The sequence below is a fragment of the Dendropsophus ebraccatus genome, chromosome 15 (assembly GCF_027789765.1).
Source record: "Dendropsophus ebraccatus isolate aDenEbr1 chromosome 15, aDenEbr1.pat, whole genome shotgun sequence".
Classification (NCBI taxonomy): Eukaryota; Metazoa; Chordata; class Amphibia; order Anura; family Hylidae; genus Dendropsophus; species Dendropsophus ebraccatus.
In genome coordinates, this window is record NC_091468.1 from 68,434,009 (window position 1) to 68,455,182 (window position 21,174).

Here is a 21,174-nt window from a genome sequence, read left to right on the forward strand (position 1 = left end):
CACTGAGCTGGGGAGTGACCCTACTACTGTGCCCTGAGCCTGGGAGTGACCCTACTACTGTGCACTGAGCTGGGGAGTGACCCTACTACTGTGCACTGAGCTGGGGAGTGACCCTACTACTGTGCCCTGAGCCTGGGAGTGACCCATGCTACTGTGCACTAAGCTGGGGAGTGACACTACTACTGTGCCCTGAGCCTGGGAGTGACCCTACTACTGTGCACTGAGCTGGGGAGTGACCCTACTACTGTGCACTGAGCTTGGGAGTGGCCCTACTACTGTGCACTGAATTGGGGAGTGACCCTACTACTGTGCACTGAGCCGGGGAGTGACCCTACTACTGTGCACTGAGCTGGGGAGTGACCCTACTACTGTGCACTGAGCTGGGGAGTGACCCTAGTACTGTGCACTGAGCTGGGGAGTGGCCCATGCTACTGTGCACTGAGCTGGGGAGTGACCCTACTACTGTGCACTGAATTGGGGAGTGACCCATGCTACTGTGCACTGAGCCTGGTAGTGACCCTACTACTGTGCACTGAGCTGGGGAGTGACCCTACTACTGTGCCCTGAGCTGGGGAGTGACCCTACTACTGTGCCCTGAGCTGGGGAGGGAACCATACTACTGTGCACTGAGCTGGGGAGTGACCCTACTACTGTGCACTGAGCTGGGGAGTGACCCTAGTACTGTGCACTGAGCTGGGGAGTGGCCCATGCTACTGTGCACTGAGCTGGGGAGTGACCCTACTACTGTGCACTGAATTGGGGAGTGACCCATGCTACTGTGCACTGAGCCTGGTAGTGACCCTACTACTGTGCACTGAGCTGGGGAGTGACCCTACTACTGTGCCCTGAGCTGGGGAGTGACCCTACTACTGTGCCCTGAGCTGGGGAGGGAACCATACTACTGTGCACTGAGCTGGGGAGTGACCCTACTAGTGTGCACTGAGCTGGGGAGTGACCCTACTACAGTGCACTGAGCCGGGGAGTGACCCATGCTACTGTGCCCTGAGCTGGGGAGTGACCCTACTACTGTGCACTGAGCTGGAGAGTGACCCATGCTACTGTGCACTGAGCTGGGGAGTGACCCTACTACTGTGCACTGAGCCTGGGGAGTGACCCTACTACTGTGCACTGAGCTGGGGAGTGACCCTACTACTGTGCACTGAGCTGGGGAGTGACCCATGCTACTGTGCACTGAGCTGGGGAGTGACCCTACTACTGTGCACTGAGCTGGGGAGTGACCCTACTACTGTGCACTGAGCTGGGGAGTGACCCTACTACTGTGCACTGAGCTGGGGAGTGACCCTACTACTGTGCACTGAGCCTGGGAGTGACCCTACTACTGTGCCCTGAGCCTGGGAGTGACCCATGCTACTGTGGCCTGAGCTGGGGAGTGACCCTACTACTGTGCACGGAGCTGGGGAGTGACCCATGCTACTGTGCACTGAGCTGGAGAGTGACCCTACTACTGTGCCCTGAGCCGGGGAGTGACCCTACTACTGTGCACTGAGCTGAAGAGTGACCCTAGTACTGTGCGCTGAGCTGGGGAGTGACCCTACTACTGTGCACTGAGCTGGGGAGTGACCCATGCTACTGTGCACTGAGCTGGGGAGTGACCCTACTATTGTGCACTGAGCTGAAGAGTGACCCTACTACTGTGCACTGAGCTGGGGAGTGACCCTACTACTGTGCACTGAGCTGAGGAGTGACCCTAGTACTGTGCGCTGAGCTGGGGAGTGACCCTACTATTGTGCACTGAGCTGAAGAGTGACCCATGCTACTGTGCATTTTACTTGGCTATAGCTAAGGATTGGAGGGCATTTAGACCCTGACCAGTCTAAACTTCATACATATTGCAAAAGTTAAAAGGGTACTCCTACCATATTGATATTTAACTATTGTATTGCCCCACAAAAGTGGCCTCCTAGTCTCTTACATGCCCCAACGCAAGGACCAGGGCCACCAAGCAGACACATCACTGACCCAAGATGGTGCCCGATCCTAGCCAGCAAGATGAGACGAAAGCATTTTTCTATAGGTCAAGACTTCCAGTCACGGTAAGTGCAGATAGTATCACTATGCGGCAAGAAGCGGTAGTGACAGTATAGTTAGATGTTATATAAATTTTATAGGGCAATACAATAAAATATGAATTTTGGCTGGAGTACCCCTTTAATTAAAATAACAGTAATTCCTAAAGTGTACCTGCCACAAAGTTAATGTCTCTGTAGTGGTGAGCAGACGTAGCTGCTGCTGGGAGCTCGAGCATCATATTTTTACTGTGTTATTGCACAGAACTCTGCTGGCGTGGGGCATATCCAAAGCAACTGTTTCAGTACGCCACTCCGGAGACATCAGTTAAAGATACATCACAAATTTTTGCTCTTGCTAATAGGGGGGGGCCCTGACACTTTGGCTGTATGGGGCCCCAAAATTCCTCATGGCGGCCCTGCCTGCGGCTGATGCATCCTTGTTTTCCTATACTCTATAGGGCTGCATCCAACTTCAAATGTTGCACGCTCGGGTTCGGACAAACTTGAGCGTACTGACTGCATTTACTCTCATACTTTCCTGTAGACCGACAATTTTTTTTTACTTTTTTTAATTGGTCTTGTATAATGTAATTTTCTGAGATAATGACTCTTAGGTTGTTATAATCATTAACACTAAAAGAAATAAACACTTGAAATAGAATCGATCACTGTGTGTAATCAATCTATACATGTATATGAGGTTCACTTTATATTGAATTACTAAAATAAATGATCCTTTTAATGAGATTCCAATTTATTGAGATGAATCTATATGTGTCAGCTTTATTGTTTTACATCCTTTGTGCATTGATCCCAGTAGTTGTGATAATAACCAGCTATGGCCGGGTCCACACTGCGTTTTTGCAAACCGTTTTTTAATAAAACATATATGTTAAATGGACTGCAGTGTGAACCCAGTCTGCGGGAACCACTTTATGCCAATACTCAGTTTTTATACCCTATATTACTCTGATAAGCCGGGTGCCATATGTAAATTGATCACATAACATTATCAATGCTGCAGAGATGATTGGAGACCTGCTAATAGTTTATGGGCAATACTGCTGGATGAAGCATGTGCTTATAGAAATGGCTGCTGTATAGCTGACATGCATTGGTCATGTGGAAAATATCTCATGCAGAAAGATCACATATAGCTGCCTATGTAACCTAAGACAACGCAGACAGGGATAAACACACAGGTAGATGCCGAATGGGCTGGGTAACGTGGAGGAAATATAGACCGCTATGATATATACAGGTATATACACCGATCAGACAGAACATTAAGACTATGTACACACAATGTTGTTTTACCGATGTCTTTTTGACGCCAAAAGATGGCTGTCTATTAATAATAACATCATCATTTAGTCATAAATAAAGTAATAAAATATTAGTCTTGGGTGTCAGGTCACCCATTGTCCTTGGCCGTTTATTTTGGAACAGCAATCTAGATGTATTTTATGTACTTCTCTATTGTTACCCTTAAAGCACCGCTCTTGTCTCTAGGTCAGGTGCGGTTTCCAGTAAAGCTCCATTCACTTCAATAGATCAGATTTACAAAACCTGCCCCCAACCTGGAGACAAGAGCAGTGCTGTCTCTGGAAGAAAGCAGCCGTGTTTTTGTAGCGCTGGATAACCCCTTTAGCTGAGATACTATATATATGCCATAGTGCTGGGCACTTACATAGGAGGAAGTAACATAAAGCTGCACTACACTAAGAGGCGAGCGGGGTCCTACAGCGGCAATGTAATAACTGCAGGCACTATAATAAAAGTGTACTAACCGGGGATCCTCTGTACACAGACTTGCATGGAAAGTAAAAAGTTTTTTAGTTAAAATGACAGATCACACAGATTACCAGACATGCATTACATATAAAGCCACAGAGTAATTATATCAATTTTATTATGACCATCTGATAAATATAACACACATGCTCCGTGCACCCATAACACTTATGCTCCGTGCACCCATAACACGTATGCTCCGTGCACCCATAACACGTATGCTCCGTGCACCCATAACACGTATGCTCCGTGCACCCATAACACTTATGCTCCGTGCACCCATAACACTTATGCTCCGTGCACCCATAACACTTATGCTCCGTGCACCCATAACACTTATGCTCCGTGCACCCATAACACTTATGCTCCGTGCACCCATAACACTTATGCTCCGTGCACCCATAACACTTATGCTCCACGCACCCATAACACAACCCATAACACTTATGCTCCGTGCACCCGTAACACTTATGCTCCGTGCACCCGTAACACTTATGCTCCGTGCACCCGTAACACTTATGCTCCGTGCACCCGTAACACTTATGCTCCGTGCACCCGTAACACTTATGCTCCGTGCACCCGTAACACTTATGCTCCGTGCACCCGTAACACTTATGCTCCGTGCACCCGTAACACTTATGCTCCGTGCACCCGTAACACTTATGCTCCGTGCACCCGTAACACTTATGCTCCGTGCACCCGTAACACTTATGCTCCGTGCACCCGTAACACTTATGCTCCGTGCACCCGTAACACTTATGCTCCGTGCACCCGTAACACTTATGCTCCGTGCACCCGTAACACTTATGCTCCGTGCACCCGTAACACTTATGCTCCGTGCACCCGTAACACTTATGCTCCGTGCACCCGTAACACTTATGCTCCGTGCACCCGTAACACTTATGCTCCGTGCACCCGTAACACTTATGCTCCGTGCACCCGTAACACTTATGCTCCGTGCACCCGTAACACTTATGCTCCGTGCACCCGTAACACTTATGCTCCGTGCACCCGTAACACTTATGCTCCGTGCACCCGTAACACTTATGCTCCGTGCACCCGTAACACTTATGCTCCGTGCACCCGTAACACTTATGCTCCGTGCACCCGTAACACTTATGCTCCGTGCACCCGTAACACTTATGCTCCGTGCACCCGTAACACTTATGCTCCGTGCACCCGTAACACTTATGCTCCGTGCACCCGTAACACTTATGCTCCGTGCACCCGTAACACTTATGCTCCGTGCACCCGTAACACTTATGCTCCGTGCACCCGTAACACTTATGCTCCGTGCACCCGTAACACTTATGCTCCGTGCACCCGTAACACTTATGCTCCGTGCACCCGTAACACTTATGCTCCGTGCACCCGTAACACTTATGCTCCGTGCACCCGTAACACGTATGCTCCGTGCACCCGTAACACGTATGCTCCGTGCACCCGTAACACGTATGCTCCGTGCACCCGTAACACGTATGCTCCGTGCACCCGTAACACGTATGCTCCGTGCACCCGTAACACGTATGCTCCGTGCACCCGTAACACGTATGCTCCGTGCACCCGTAACACGTATGCTCCGTGCACCCGTAACACGTATGCTCCGTGCACCCGTAACACTTATGCTCCGTGCACCCGTAACACTTATGCTCCGTGCACCCATAACACGTATGCTCCGTGCACCCATAACACTTATGCTCCGTGCACCCGTAACACTTATGCTCCGTGCACCCATAAAACACATTAGACGGTTTTACACATAGCAAGTTGAGGAAAACCTGCTCTAGCCATATGACCATTATATACAGTATGCTGTGACGTTACAGTGGTAGTTGTGATGACTGCAGCAACCTGCTCAGCCAGGGACACCTGTCACATTGTTTATATTGGACATAAAATAATCCAGTGTCCCAGGAGACTCCAGTCCTCGGCAGCTTTCTGGTCTAGACACGGGACTTGGGACGTGATGTTACATGCCCACTCAGCCAGTCAGCGGGCCTGGGACATTACGTCTCTAGCCTAGCAAGTGGGCGAAGAGCGGAGGGGTGGGATGTATACACCAGCGCTGGGTGGGGGGAGGTTGATGGATGTTATTTTTTATTTTTTGTCAGAAAGCCTGGACTGCAAGAATGCAAACTAACCCTGCCTATTCCAGAGGATCCTCACTGTCCCTGAAAGGTAAATCAAGTCTCCTATGTGATCTCTGACCACTGATAAAGTTCTGAGCAGCTGTCCCTTGTGTTCAGACTTGCACCTACTGTTGTATATATACAATGCTCCTCTCACACCCTCCCTTTAGCTTGTTAGCAGCAGGTCAGTGCTTAGTGTAACCCCTTCCTTGCTGTGATGCTGTTGCTATTTCTTTCATTCTTGCAAAACCAGTGCATCAGTAACCCCTTTTCTCTCCACATGCCAGCTATAGTAGGAGTCTGTAAACTATCTCCCCCAGCAAAGTGCCAGCCTGTTCTGTCCAGTAAGCTGTCACTTGCACTTTGGCACTTTGTCATGGCATAAAAGTAAGGTGCGGGTTCTTCATTGTGCTTGGTCAGAGAAGTAAGGGAAAGGAGGACGCTGGGCATGTACTACTGGCTAAGAGCCGAGCTCTGATCCCACCTCCTGAAACAGCTGTGTAGATGGCTCTCAGAGGTTCAATAACGGCAGTAATAGCAATAAAACACCCTGTCACCACCCTATAGCGTTAAAGGTATACTCCAGGCAAAAACAAAAAATACAGTGCAGGCAGAGGGTGGGGGGGGGGGGGAACACAATATAGAATGTATACTGTACTTATCAGTCCTCATGTCCCTGCAGTGCCACGTCAACAAGCATCTGGACATTCGGCAGATTTCATTTTCATCCAGCTTCCTGCTACAAGAGTACCTGCTCGGCTGATGGATTGACAGCTTAGCCAACCAATGACTGCATCAGTGTCCCACCCTAGTCGCTGACTAGCTAAGCGGAGCATCCATCGCAGGAGGAAGCACGCTGATGGGGTCCCGGGAGCGTAGGTATGGCGCTGCGGGGGACGGGGGACCAGTAAGTATATATTCTTTATTATGATCCCCTCACCCCTGGCATCACTGTATTTTCTGTACCACTTTAAGGCAACAAAAACAGGTAGCGTTTTTAGAAAAAAAATCACTGGGAATGACAGGTACGTTTTAGAGAACGAAAAATTAGGAAGTGTTCTTTTATGCTTCTAAAGTGCGCAGAACATCTTTAACAAACTGCAACATGTTTTTACCTCCGTGATTTCTAGAATTACTGTCTGGGAATTAATGTAACATTGTGTTATCAATCAGACAAAGTCAGCTCAGCTACATCTATATGTGATATCCCGAATGTGTCATCCTAGTAATATCTAATGTAAGCAATGAAACAGAAAACATGAGACGTCAGACGTAACAGGAAGTTGTAGACATTTTATGTTTCTGTAATGTTTATACTTTTTTTTTTTTTTTTTAAGTGTTACTGACGTATTTTTATTTTATTTATTTTTTTTTTTTTTGCAGAAATCAATAGTACAGGCGAGGTTAAGAAACTTTGTAATTGAGTGTATAAGGCAAATCTGCCATTATCTGCATTCAAAAAGACTTTCCCCAGGTCCCCCCCCCCCTCTCTCTCTCAGTCACTGCTCATTATCAGGAAATCTCAACTCTTTTACATCAGACGATCCCTGTGTAACCTATGGAGAGGGGAGGGGGGAGATTAGTCGCCAGCAGAGAGCAGAGAACAAAGGATTACACAGCGGGACCTGTGTGAAAGACGGTATTCAGAGGTCAGAGAGGTCAGTGCTGACTCCAGAGGTGATAGCCCGTTGATGTAGATGTAAATTAACTCTTTGTTGTCCTGTTTTGTTGCCTCATCTTGCTCCACCCCTTCCCTCTCCAAAGAGAACCATGAAGACAGGGGGGAGAGCTTTAAACTGCTTTTTTATGATAAAAATGCATTTTTCGGCTAATAAACCCAATTGCAAAGTTTCTTAAAATTGGCTGTACTAAAAAAAAAAAAAATGTAAACAGCAGTGACACTTTAAAAGTCAATAAAAATATTGAAAGAGAAGAAAGTAATGATGGGAGTAGTAGTTTTGCAACAGCTGGAAAGCCAATGTTTCCTGCCCCTGTGCTGTAGTGTGTAGGGATGGACTGTAGATAATTCTGAATACAGTATCAGCAAGTCTTTCATTTAACATTAAGGCCAGGCAGAAACATTAATCTCACTCTGTACCGTGGCTCTAGGCCTCAGAGTAAATCATCAATCTTTGGCTCAATTCAATCTGTGCGTCTGAACTACAGTTGTTTCCACAATTATCAATCTCTGCGCTCCAGACGATGTGTCACTACCTCCCCCTTATAATTCTCCAAGTCAAGACCAAAACCTCGGTTTTCAATTGCACTTTCCAGGTCTGTGGGTTGTTTTGTGCTTTATTTTAGCTTTAACAAAAAAAAAAGGATATTCAGTAAAAAAAAAAAAAAAAAAAACATAAAAGGCAACAGAACCATAAATTACATTTATCTAGTGCTTTTCCTTGTGTATAAAAGGTAATAAATAAGAGGTTTCCATGTTATACAAGACAGCCTTGTCCTCGCAATAGGTGTGAAATCCCAATATAGAGGAAATGAAAAGTAAAGTAGACTGCTGTAAAACGACACTCTCTCGCTCACTTAAAGGGGTTGCTCACAAAAAAAAAAAAATTTAAATCAACGAGTGCCAGAAACTGCCAGAAATTCGTAATTATCTCCAGTCTTTCAGTACTTATCAGCTGCTGTATATCCTGCAGGAAGTGGTGTATTCTTTCCAGTCTGACACAGTGCTCTCTGCTGCCACCTCTGTCCATGTCAGGAACTGTCCAGAGCAGGAGAGGTTTTCTATTGGGATTTGCTGCTGCTCTGCACAGTTCCTGACAAGGACAGAGGTGGCAGCAGAGAGCACTGTGTCAGACTGGAAAGAATACACCACTTCCTGCAGGGACATACAGCAGATGATAAGTACTGGAAGACGAGAGATTTTTTTTTTTAGGAGTAAATAACAAATCTCTGGCGCCAGGTAATTTAAAAGAAAGAAAAATTGTGATCTACACTTTCATTGCACCATTTCACATGACAGCGCATGATTTGCAAGTGACTTTCATGCAGTGCTTGCCAGGGTCTAAAACAGGGGTAGGGAACCTTGGCTCTCCAGCTGTTGCAAACCTACAACTCTCATCATGCCTGGACAGCCAAAGCTAAAGCAAGTGCTGCTGGGAGCTGATGCTGGCTCTTTATCTGTATGTGCTCCTAATCAGATGTGCATGCAGTAAAATACTGTGCTGTGACTGGCCGAGATGGGAGCCGTTGACTCCCAACTCCATCAATCACTCTTGTGGTCAGAGGCCACATTATACCTCCAGTCACAAGAGGCTGCTATCTCCCCCCAGCGTTGTGGCACGCAGTGACAGAAGTCAGAGGACGACACCACTTTTTTTTACTTCTCCGTTTTTACGGCCATGAAATACTGATGGTTTTCTGAAGCCTCCTTCCTGAATACTGTTTCCTGACTGTAGAAATTTGCCACAGATACGTGAATAGGGCCTTAGAGGGGTGATGCTTCCAGGAAAAAACTCAAACTCTACTGTGGGTACATGGCAGATCTCAATGAGGGGACACAGGCAGCCAATGAGCCCATTTCTGTACGCCACAGTAGGAGTCGTCACACCATAGAAAGTAGGGTTAGGGTTATCAAAATAAGAAGCAAAGCAAACATGAGGCACTTTCATGCATTATTGTTAGTCCGTATTAGTTATTGTTAGTTGAGCTTTTCTGATCCTTGGTGACGGCATTCACTGTTAAGGTTGTGTTATATAAAACGCTGACATGTTCTACAATCTTATTATAGACAGAATGTACATGCTAATCTGCCAATATCAATGCCTCTTATCGTTTGTTGAACCCGAAAATCTCAAACTCATAGCAGAAATGGCTCAAGCATCAAATCTTCACTTTAAGAGGTCAAAAAGTATTGGTGGCATACCCACAGGGTGTTAAAGGGGTATTCCACTCAAACATTACTTTTGATATGTTGCTACCAATGGTGAGACTAACAATTCCTTCAATACTTGACCTCAAGATAACCCTTCTGGCATTAAACGGCTACAATGTTGCAGATAAAGCCAGCCAGGGACTTGTTTACATCAGCTGTCTCAGAGGGGGGGGGGGCACAGAGAGAAAGGCTCACACACAGAATTTTGTGTCTTCAGCAGAAAGCAGCAACTGAGAACTGGGGGAAGGAGACTGAATAGATAATAACAAGTATGGAAGGAATTGTTAGTCTCACCATGGTCAGCAACATATCAAAAGTTATGTTTGAGTGGAATACCCCTTTAAGTCAATGCAGTGAACGACAGAACTCTGCTCTGCTCTGAGAAAGCTCCAGGAGAATTGTAGGAAGAAATCCCAGCACTCACTAATATTCTTGTTATTTTTCTCATCAAAATAACTGGTACAATAAGACACTTTTCAGCAAAGCATGTCTAAGGGCGAAACGCGTCCTATAGTACCAGTGATATTGGCAAGAATTAATAAGATAGACATTGGTGAGTGCCGGGATTTATTCCTCATCTCAGAATAGGTCATTAATCAGTGAGGTCTTTGTGCCAGAACTACAGCTCTGGCTGACACATAAAACAGACCTAATATCCAGGCCCCCTTAGCGTAAGCTGCAGTATCCCAGCCCGGCCGCTACACAGAGAACAGAGCGCTCTGCTTCCAGCTACGGCCTCTGTGTATGCTGAAGCTGCAGCTCTGGCTGAGGACAAACACCATAACCCCCATAACAAGGACATACAGTAAGACTTATTCTACTCACCCGTCTGCCTTCCAAGAACTTAAGAGCTGCGCCGATATTGGCCACCCAGTGAATGCGCTTCAGTTGTTTCCCTTGCTCACACGGCTAAAACAATATAACAGAGTGTCATTCCTTGCATCGGTACCAGAGACAGGAGAACAGTAGTATTATTACGGAATTTATTATTATTATAGTAACATATAAGAAACAGGCAGATATTGTATCATTAGGTGCAGCGGCAATATAAACTGTGGGATGGAGCCATATTACGTCAGGCAATAAAAGGGGATGAGGTAATGCTAATACTACCAGCTTGAAAATATAGAAAAAAATTAAAGAATAGTAGTAAAAACGGTTTGTGAATTTTCCCCATACAGTGACTCTACTGATGCAGACAACAAGCCAATAACAGCTTCATTCACTTAAGGGTACTTCATTACACAGCGCCACAAGGTTTACACTAGATGGTGGACTGATCAGTGGCAGTGTTTACAGTAGATCATGGACTGATCAGTGGCAGTGTTTACAGTAGATTGTGCACTGATCAGTGGCAGTGTTTACAGTAGATCATGGACTGATCAGTGGCAGTGTTTACAGTAGATTGTGGACTGATCAGTGGAAGTGTTTACAGTAGATCGTGGACTGATCAGTGGCAGTGTTTACAGTAGATCATGGACTGATCAGTGGCAGTGTTTACAGTAGATTGTGGACTGATCAGTGGAAGTGTTTACAGTAGATCGTGGACTGATCAGTGGCAGTGTTTACAGTAGATTGTGGACTGATCAGATCACAATCTACTGTAAACATTTCCACTGATCAGTCCACGATCTACTGTAAACACTTCCACTGATCAGTCCACAATCTACTGTAAACACTGCCACTGATCAGTCCACGATCTACTGTAAACACTTCCACTGATCAGTCCACAATCTACTGTAAACATTTCCACTGATCAGTCCACAATCTACTGTAAACACTGCCACTGATCAGTGGAAATGTTTACAGTAGATTGTGGACTAATCAGTGGCAGTGTTCACACTTGATGGTGGACTAATCAGTGGCAGTGTTCACACTTGATGGTGGACTAATCAGTGGCAGTGTTCACACTTGATGGTGGACTAATTAGTGGCAGTGTTCACACTTGATGGTGGACTAATCAGTGGCAGTGTTTACATGAGGCTATGATTTGACCATTAGGTACATCTTTTTTTCTTTTTCTTTTTTTTCATTTTACATGAGCTGCTTTGCACGGGGATCTTGAAACACCTTCGCTCATCGCCATCCTTTTGCCATTCACCGGCCCGGGCAGGCCTGCCACCCCTCTGTATGACCATGCCCCCTCCTCTCTGTGTCGCACCTCTATTGATTCTAATGAGCCACGTCACAGAGGGGAGGGGACATCGTCTCTGCCCCCAGTGTATAGAGCCGTGTATGGCATCTGAGCTTAGGCTATTAAGGCGCCCATCTGCTTTAGAATAATAATACGGCATATATCCAAGGAGGACTCCGCCAAAGGATTAATCAGGAGTATCATGAGGGTTTCCCCCTAACAATACAAGCAAAATGGGAGGCTGATGTGGGGAACCTGTCTGATGAACTCTGGAGCAATGTTTCGGACCAGACTATAGTGTCGTTGAGTGATACGGGGCGGCGCGATCCAGGAACTGGCGCTGGAATCGGGGAGGTAAGTGACCAGCGGCCTCTATTTCCACCCCTTCCCCGGTCATACCATAAAAATAACCCCCGCCTAGAGTACCTCTTTAATCAAGCGTCAAGTGGCCATTGATTTATTACTAGAGATGAGCGAACCGGGTTCAGGTTCGAGTCCATCCGAACCGGAACGTTCGGCATTTGATTAGCGGGGGCTGCTGAACTTGGATAAAGCTCTAAGGTTGTCTGGAAAACATGGATGCAGCCAATGACTATATCCATGATTTCCACATAGCCTTAGGGCTTTATCCAACTTCAGCAGCCACTGCTAATCAAATGCCAAAAGTTCGGGTTCGGATGGACTCCAGCATGCTCCAGGTTCGCTCATCTCTATTTATTACCTTTTACCTGTTAGACATACACTTATTAGGCTGGGTTCACTCCGTTTTTGCAATCCGTTTTTTTCATCCGTTTTTTGAAAAAAAAAAAATGGATGAAAAACGGATGCATTTGTGTGCATCCGTTTTGATCCGTTTTTCCATTGACTTCAATTATAAAAAAAGGGATCAAAACGGATCCGGGTTTTTTTTTGACGGACACAAAAACTGTCGCTGACAGAATTTTAACGGATCCGTTAAACGTATGCTAAAAACGCAGTGTGAACCCAGCCTTACTGGGAACTCACTGGTTATAATTTAAATTGCTTTGCTTAATGATGCTCATGATTTACTGAGATATTCTCCTCCACATGGAGCAAGTGTCTGTTAATTAGTTCTTTGTTTTTGCTTTCCACTGAATTTTTGTTTGTTCTTTTTCGATGTTGTCTGAGACTCTGAGTAATGTGGGAAATGTGCTATGCCGTGCCGAATCAGTTGGTTTTACAATTCGAGTGTCATTTTACCATGTTTTTTGTTGTGCCTTACTATGTGTGTTAAACGAAAAATTTATTTTTGTTGTTAAAACCAAATAAAAAATTATGATTAAAAAAAAAAAAAAAAAAATACAGCACCATACAGATGAGCCCGGAGTGTCGGTTACATTCTCTATAATGGACGCTAACACAGAAAAGTTGTTTAGGCTCTTATGTGTATAACAGGATATTTGTTACATAGATTTCCTTATACTCTTTCAGTCACCATGCATCCTCACCACAGTAGTAATGTCACCTCAATAAGTCACCTACCAGTTTTTGCCCCGATAAGACTTCTAATAACGCCAGCAGCTTAGTCCCATCTTTTATATCTTCAAACAGATCATTTATGAGGAGTGGAGGGTTACGCTGTAATAAAAAAAAAAACTAAGTCAGTCCCTGCTGTACAACAGAGATACATGTTGTAATAGACATACAAGTCATGGTGACCCTATAGGATAATAATTCACCAGTCTTTGTAATCACAATTTTGTTTTGTTTTTAACAAATTAGTTAACAGGTGCACACTGGAATGTTCTATGGATACTATTACACCATGAGATTTTCGTCCGTCCTTGGTCGACTACCGGCTATTCCGTCCGATAACTGTTTAGTACAGTGTCAGCTGATCGTTGATTTAAAACACAAGCTAAAATTCCAATATCGATAGCAATGATTTAGCTTCATAGATGGAGTCTCTGCCTGTTAATCTCAATGATTTTATTGAGTATTTAGAAAATAGTGAACATATGGATTTTTTAGCCTGAGCTTGGTAAGCAGCAGCTGGTAAACATGATCGAGCCCCAGTCTTCATTATAGACAATGTGATGCGTCTGGTGATACTGATCACATCAGGGTCCATTTACACAGAAGGATTATCAGACACATTATCTGACAAAGATTTGAAAAGAGGAGAAATCTCAGTCTTTCCTTTATGACCAGATCTCTGTTTATTCTGTTCCTGGCTTTGGCTTCAAATCTTTGTCAGATAATCTTTCTGCCTAAATAGACCCTTACAGCCCAGACAGAGGTGGTCGCTTCTGATTATGTAAACAGAGAAACTCAACAAAACGTAATGTGGAAAAACATCCTTAACCTCTTCATGACAGAGCCCTTTGATGACCGGGTCAAATTAATGCAATGTTCCTCCCTGCCATAGCGCTTTTAGTTTTCCACCTAGAGGGATGGTCGTGTCATTTTTTGCACCATGATCTCTAGTTTTCATTAATATCATATTGGTGTAGCAGAAAAATTTTCACTTTTTATAAATTTTTTTCTGATCTATAATTTAATAAAATCAGCAATCCTGGTGTGTGTTTTTTTCCCCCCGTTTACACTGTTCACCAAGCGGAAACAATAATGTTATATTTTATTAGATCGGACAATATGTTTATTTTTTAATATTTTTATTTTTATAATGGGCAAGGGGGTCTTTTAAACTTTTATTGGAAGGGGGTTTATAAGGGGTTTTTAATACTTTTAAAAACTTTTTTATTGAATTTTTTTTTTTTTTACACTTGGTTTCACTGTAAAAGATGCAATCATTAGATTGCATGTACTGGTCTATGCTATGCCACAGCAGCATAGATCAGTGTTATCGGCGATCTATGGATAGAGCCGACTCTATACATGGATCGCCCATTCGACAGGACGAAGGGGGTTCTGATCACTCAGTGACAGATGCTTGTTCTGTCACTGAGTACCTTAAAACGCTGCGATTGCTATAGATCGTGGCGTTTAAGGGGTTAATAATTACCTCTGGCCCCAGGCACACAGATGTGTGCAGGACTGCTCTCACTGCAGCGGTCCCGTACACATCAGTAACCCCATGAAGTCAGGAACGTATATATATATTCCTACTGCATGGGGTATGTGCAGTAGGAACGTATATTTACAGATTGCTGACGGGAAGAGGTTAAAGGGGAACTATCAGCAGGTTAGACAAATCAAACCTGCTGATATGTCTTTATTGCACAGGAGACGCTGAGGAGGAAGATATGTGTCTTATAGTATGTCTCTTACCTTCATCCATGGCGCCATTTCGGTGCGGTTAGTCATGTTCCGCACAGTTCATCGAGACCGTTAGGAGCGCTGCTTGCCCCTATAGCACCAATCCACCACCGTCTGGCCCGCTCCTTTTTAATGATAATGAATCGTTAGGAGCGCTGCTTGCCCCTATAGCACCAATCCACCACCGTCTGGCCCGCTCCTTTTTAATGATAATGAATAGAGCGGGCCAGATCGTCGCTATGGGGAAGGCAGTGCTCCTAATGGTCTCACCGAACCGTGGGGAACATGACTAACTGCACCGAAATGGCGCCATGGATGAAGGTAAGAGACATACTATAAGACACATAGCTTCCTCCTCAGCGTCTCATGTGCAATAGGGACATAGCAGCAGGTTAGATTTGTAAAACCTGCTAATAGTTCCCCTTTAAGGCCCTATTACACTAAATAATTACCGGCCAATTACCGGACATTCAGGACGTTAATCATTTAGTGTAATACAGCACGTTGAAAGGCAACGATCAGCCAACATGCACAATGAAGGCTGATCGTGATGATAGAGCACGATTTGTGCAGCAATGGTCCTGCTGCCCATCGCTCCGTGTAATAGGTTTAGCAACAGCAGACTGCCACTGACTTGCATGGGCCACCCGACAATCTAAGGATAGTTCGGACAGCTCCATACTCGCTGTCTGTGCGTATAATAGCACACTGATCTGACAGCTCGGTGCTTGCTTCCCACGGATTATCATGCCATGTAATACAGCCTTTCAGGATCTATTTGCACGTACACGATCTGAGGGCTTGCTGCTGCAAAGGGTGACATAGACCAGAGTGTAGCAGCCTACATATGTGAGGAGACACAGGACTCCTAGGCTGCCTCCCAACACAATCCCTGGGGCAGTGTGGGCTTGGACTCTGTCAGCAGGTTTGTACTCTCCTATCTCAAAGTAGCATAAACTAGTGACAGAGAAGCTGAACAGAATGATGTATGACCTACCACCTAATAACATGGAGAATAAGTAGTCCTCTCCATTATGTGCATGAGCTCAGTAGTCCTGGATATTCATAAGAAGCAGAAAACTCCGCCCACCAGCTGCTGATTGGAAGTTATCTATCCATGCTGTGTAAACACAGCAACTGTCAATCAGCAGCTGGAGGGGTGTGGCAAGAATCCTATTCTCCTGCATATTAGGAGAACGGTTGAACAGAAAGATGTAAATAATACACGATCTGTTCAGCCTTTCTGTCACTACTTTATTATGCCCTCATTTCCACTTAGTGACAGATTCCTTTTATTAAACATTTTTCATGCTGTCAATTTGTATTGATTACTATTGATCTTGGGTACTGGATATTCTTTGTAGGTGTAGCTATGTGTGAACATAGCCAATATTGTGCACCAAGCAAGCATCACAAATCATTTCCTCTCAGAAACAGTCATCGCTTTCTAATTTTCGGCATTACATTTTCCCCAATCGTGATTTGTTGATTTTTTATTCTATTTCTGGCGTAAAATCTTTATCTCATTGAACAAATGACTTGTTTTCTTAACACCTAAACAAAGACGTCTCCCATTTCCTCAGGCAATTTATATTGAAAAACAATCTAGGAAAAGTTTTGTTTTTTCTCTTTGTTTTACAAACTCATAGCTAAAAATGCAGATTTTTAAAGGGGCACTCTGGCGGAAATCTTTTTCTTTCAAATCAACTGGTGTCAGAAAGTTATATAGATTTGTAATTTACTTCTACTTAAAAATATCCAGCCTTCCAACACTTGTCAGCTGCTATATGTCCTGCAGGAAGTGGTGTAGTCTCTCCAGTCTGACACAGTGCTCTCTGCTGCCACCTCTGTCCATGTCAGGAACTGTCCAGAGCAGGAGAGATTTTCTGGTTCAATGTTTTTATTAGGTTTTTTAAGAACATATTACAAAAGAGAAAATCTATAAGCACTGACTTTAGTGCCAACATTAAAGTTAACATGTTTGTACAACAAGCTAACGTATGGGTTAACAAAGAATATAGAAACAACAGTAATAACATTCAGTATATTATATAGATATAAAATTGTGGTAACATACATTCAGCCTGGTAGAATTACATTAGGTGTAGCACCTCCTGAGCAAATTGGTGTAAAGTATACTGGTTTGTCAGTAGAGATAATATACAAGGTAAAGAGAGAAAAATCATATATTATAATATAAAGTACATTTTCTAATTTCCACCACTTTCTAATTCCCGCTACCATAGAGGCAATATAGTAACTTTTTAATTCGGGGACACCCAGCCCTCCAACTCCTCTATGTTTGAACAAAATTTTTGTGGCAACTCTTGATCTCTTATTTGCCCACAGGAGAGGTTTTCTATGGGGATTTGCTGCTGCTCTGGACAGTTCCTGACATGGACAGAGGTGGCAGCAGAGAGCACTGTGTCAGACTGGAAAGAATACACCACTTCCTGCAGGACATACAGCAGCTGATAAGTACTGGAAAACAGGAAACTTTTAAATATAAGTAATTTACAAATTAACTTTGTGAATACAGTTGATTAGAAAGTAAAAAATATATATATTTTGCTGGAGTACCCCTTTAAGTAAGTATCTGAATTTTTTAAAGGGCACATGTGTCATGGCTCCAATCTTTCTACAAGGGTGCATGGTCCAGGCCTGAGCATTGGGGACAAGGACAGCTGTAAGTGATAACAATGATCCTAGTACAGCTCTATAGAGCACAAGACGCTTTAAGCAAGTAATAAATAATGATCTCTTTTCTACATAGTAAAATGTTCCCGTTGTGCCAGTGACTGTGTTTATTATGTCATGGATGGGTGGATGGTGAATTATCCTGAGTGCCTAATGTTTCCTCACTATGAGAGTTTACAATGAGATGTCATAATAGTTTCCAATGACTTTGCCAGTATCAAGTAAAATCCTGACAAAGGGGAAATAAGCCTGTCCGCTGTAATGTTTGCTTTGACAGCGTGCCTCCATGCTTCCTCCCACTTATACACAGGAACATAGAAGTGACATGACACGGGTTACTGGTGACACAGCCAAGATACCTGCTCATTCTCTGTAATCAGAACATTTCACAACAATACAGAAGTGTGCACCAGCTGTGCTTTCTAGCACTGATACGTACACTCTGTTCTACAACATATCAGGACATGAGAATGCTCAGGTCCCATCTGCAAAGTGTGCAGTGTAATACGGCCTTAAAGGGGTACTCCAGTAAATAATCTTTTTTTGTTTCAGAAAGTTATACAGATTTGTAATTTATTTCAATTTAAAAATCTTGCCTTTCCATACTTACCAGCTGCTGTATGTCCTGCAAGAAGTGGTGCACTCTTTCCAGTCTAACACAGTGCTCTCTGTTGCCACCTCTGTCCATGTCAGGAACTGTAGCAGGAGAGGTTTTCTGTTTCAATATATTTTATTGAATTTTTGTCAATAATTTTTTTTTTTTGCAAACAAAAGTAAAGTTTGGCAAACAAAAGTATAACAAGAGTACATCGAAAGTACGGATTTGCTGCTACTCTGGACAGTTCCTGACATTGACAGAGGTGGCAGTAGAGAGCACTGTGTCAGACTGGAAAAACACACCACTTCCCGCAGGACATACAGCAGCTGATAAGTAGTGGAAAACTGCAGATTTTTAAATAGAAGTAAATCACAAATGTATATAACTTACTGATACCAATTATTTGAAAGAAAAAAAAATCACCAGAGTACTATTGTATAAAAAAAAAAAAAAAAAACATATGCAGCAGAGTATACTTTCCTACAATGGGTATGCTCAGTGGAAAAAGAGAACTATCATGGGTAAATGCTGTGAATTTCCTGCCACATACGCATGACATAGACCTGGCCTCGTGTTACGGACGGGTCACAATGCATCTTTCTTCCACGTAATTGTATAAGTTCATTTAGCCATTAAACGTCTCAGTATCAGATTCTGTTCGTTAACGCTGTAATTCACTTGTGATCTGTAACATCCTCAATGTAATTACAGGAGATGGAAGGATCGCTCCTGATAATGTCATTCTCCCCTCCAGACTGGATTAGCATTTCAAACACAGGGGGGGGGGGACCGTCTGATCCGCGCTGAACAAACAGCCAATCCGATCGCTCAAGGATCAGTGCGGACGGGACAAACGCTGTTTAGATAGATAATTATTCACATGAGCCTCCGCAATCTCTACACATCCATGTTACTCAATGAAGGAGGACTCTGGTTTATGTTATAGACAGGCGTATAGCTGATGCCGCCCTAGGCAATAAGGGAGAGCGCGTCTCTGGTTATCATCACTCCATTGGACATGCTGCTTAGTGGAACAGGAACCAACACACCGGACAACAGACAAACAAGTCTGCTACATCTCTAAAGGCCCTGTTCCATGGAACGATTATCAGCCGTATTTGGCCAATATCGGACGTTAATAGTCTTGTGGAATAGGAGGCAACGATCAGCCGACATCGTTCATGTTGAAGTTGTTTGTCTTTCAACATGTTGAAAGATAAACGACTTATATAGCAGGAATCTGCAGCCGCCGCTCGAGGGAACAGGAGTGGTGGCAGCAGACCACCGCTATATCTTATGGGCTGCCCGGACAATCAGTGATCACCCGGGCAGCCCCCCCAGCTTCCCTGGCCTCACCCACTTGCTGCAGCAGAGTAGCAGCAGCGAGCGCGGAATGAGGAGCAAACGAGCACTGACAGCTATCTGTTTGGGTTCACACAAAAAATGTCCGCACTACTACAAACATCACACCCAGAGCTTGAAGAAGTTATCCAGCCCTACAAAAACACGGCCACTTTCCCCCTCTCTTGTCTCCAGATTGGGTGGGGTTTAAAACTTAGTTCCATTGAAGTAAATGGAGCTTAATTGCAAACCGCACCTAAACTGGAGACAAGAGAGGGAGAAAAGTGGCCATGTTTTTGAAGCGCTGGATAACCCCTTTAGGGTATATTCACACGGGCGGGCTCGCAGCGAGATTCTCGCTGCGAGCCCGGCAGGTCCTGTCAGTTCCCATAAACTACATACTTGCTGCGGTCTAAACGACCGCAGCGAGTATGTAATTATACCGCGCTTAACCCCTTCTACTCCCGCCGGCTCCCCCGCTGTAAGCAGCATACATTACCTGTCCTTGCTGCACGGGTCCGGCGTCCTGCTCTCCCGCCCGGCCAATCAGTGGCTGCGGCTGGGCAACACACTAATTGGCCGGACGGGAGAGCAGGACGCCGGACCCGTGCAGCGAGGACAGGTAATGTATGCTGCTTACAGCCGGCGGGAGTAGAAGGTGTTAAGCGCGGTATAATTACATACTCGCTGCGGTCGTTTAGACCGCAGCAAGTATGTAGTTTATGGGAACTGACAGGACCTGCCGGGCTCGCAGCGAGAATCTCGCTGCGAGCCCGCCCGTGTGAATATACCCTTAATCAGAAAAAGCTCACACAAATATATACTAAATAGTTAAAGGGGTAGGATGGGTTTACCATACCTTTCTACATTCTGCATCCATTTTTTTTATCTGTTTCTGCAACAACAAAAAAACCTAATGCAATTGTGTGCATCCGTTTATCCATTGACTTCTATTAAAGTCTATTAAAGACCAAAACGCATCAATTTTTAACGTATAATGTACTTGACCTTATTTTTGTGTATGTTAAAAAAGGACGCGTTTTGATCCTTCTTTTTTTTTTTTTTTTTTTTTTTATAATGGAAGTCAATGGAAAAAGGGATCAAAACAAATGCAAAAAACGGATTGCATAAACGTAGTGTGAACCCAGCTGTACTACAGCGATTTTTTTTTTCTTTCAAATCAACTGGTTTTCCAAAGTTATATTGATTTGTAATTTACTTCTATTAAACAACCTCCAGTCTTCCCATACTTATCAGATGCTGTATGTCCTGCAGGAAGTGGTGTATTCTCTCCAGTCTGACACAGTGCTCTCTGCTGCCAC

At 44.3% G+C, this 21,174-nt stretch overlaps 1 protein-coding gene across 1 annotated transcript in view; it reads right to left on the bottom strand.

Moving 5' to 3' along the window:
* SYNE1 (spectrin repeat containing nuclear envelope protein 1) overlaps positions 1-21,174 on the bottom strand; it is a 385,540-nt gene that overhangs the window by 224,112 nt on the left and 140,254 nt on the right. The window contains exons 5-6 of the mRNA XM_069955314.1: positions 13,480-13,575; positions 10,668-10,751 (exon numbers count right to left, since the gene is read on the bottom strand). Of these exons, the coding sequence (XP_069811415.1) occupies positions 10,668-10,751; positions 13,480-13,575 (180 nt within the window). The remainder of the gene's footprint in view (positions 1-10,667; positions 10,752-13,479; positions 13,576-21,174) is intronic.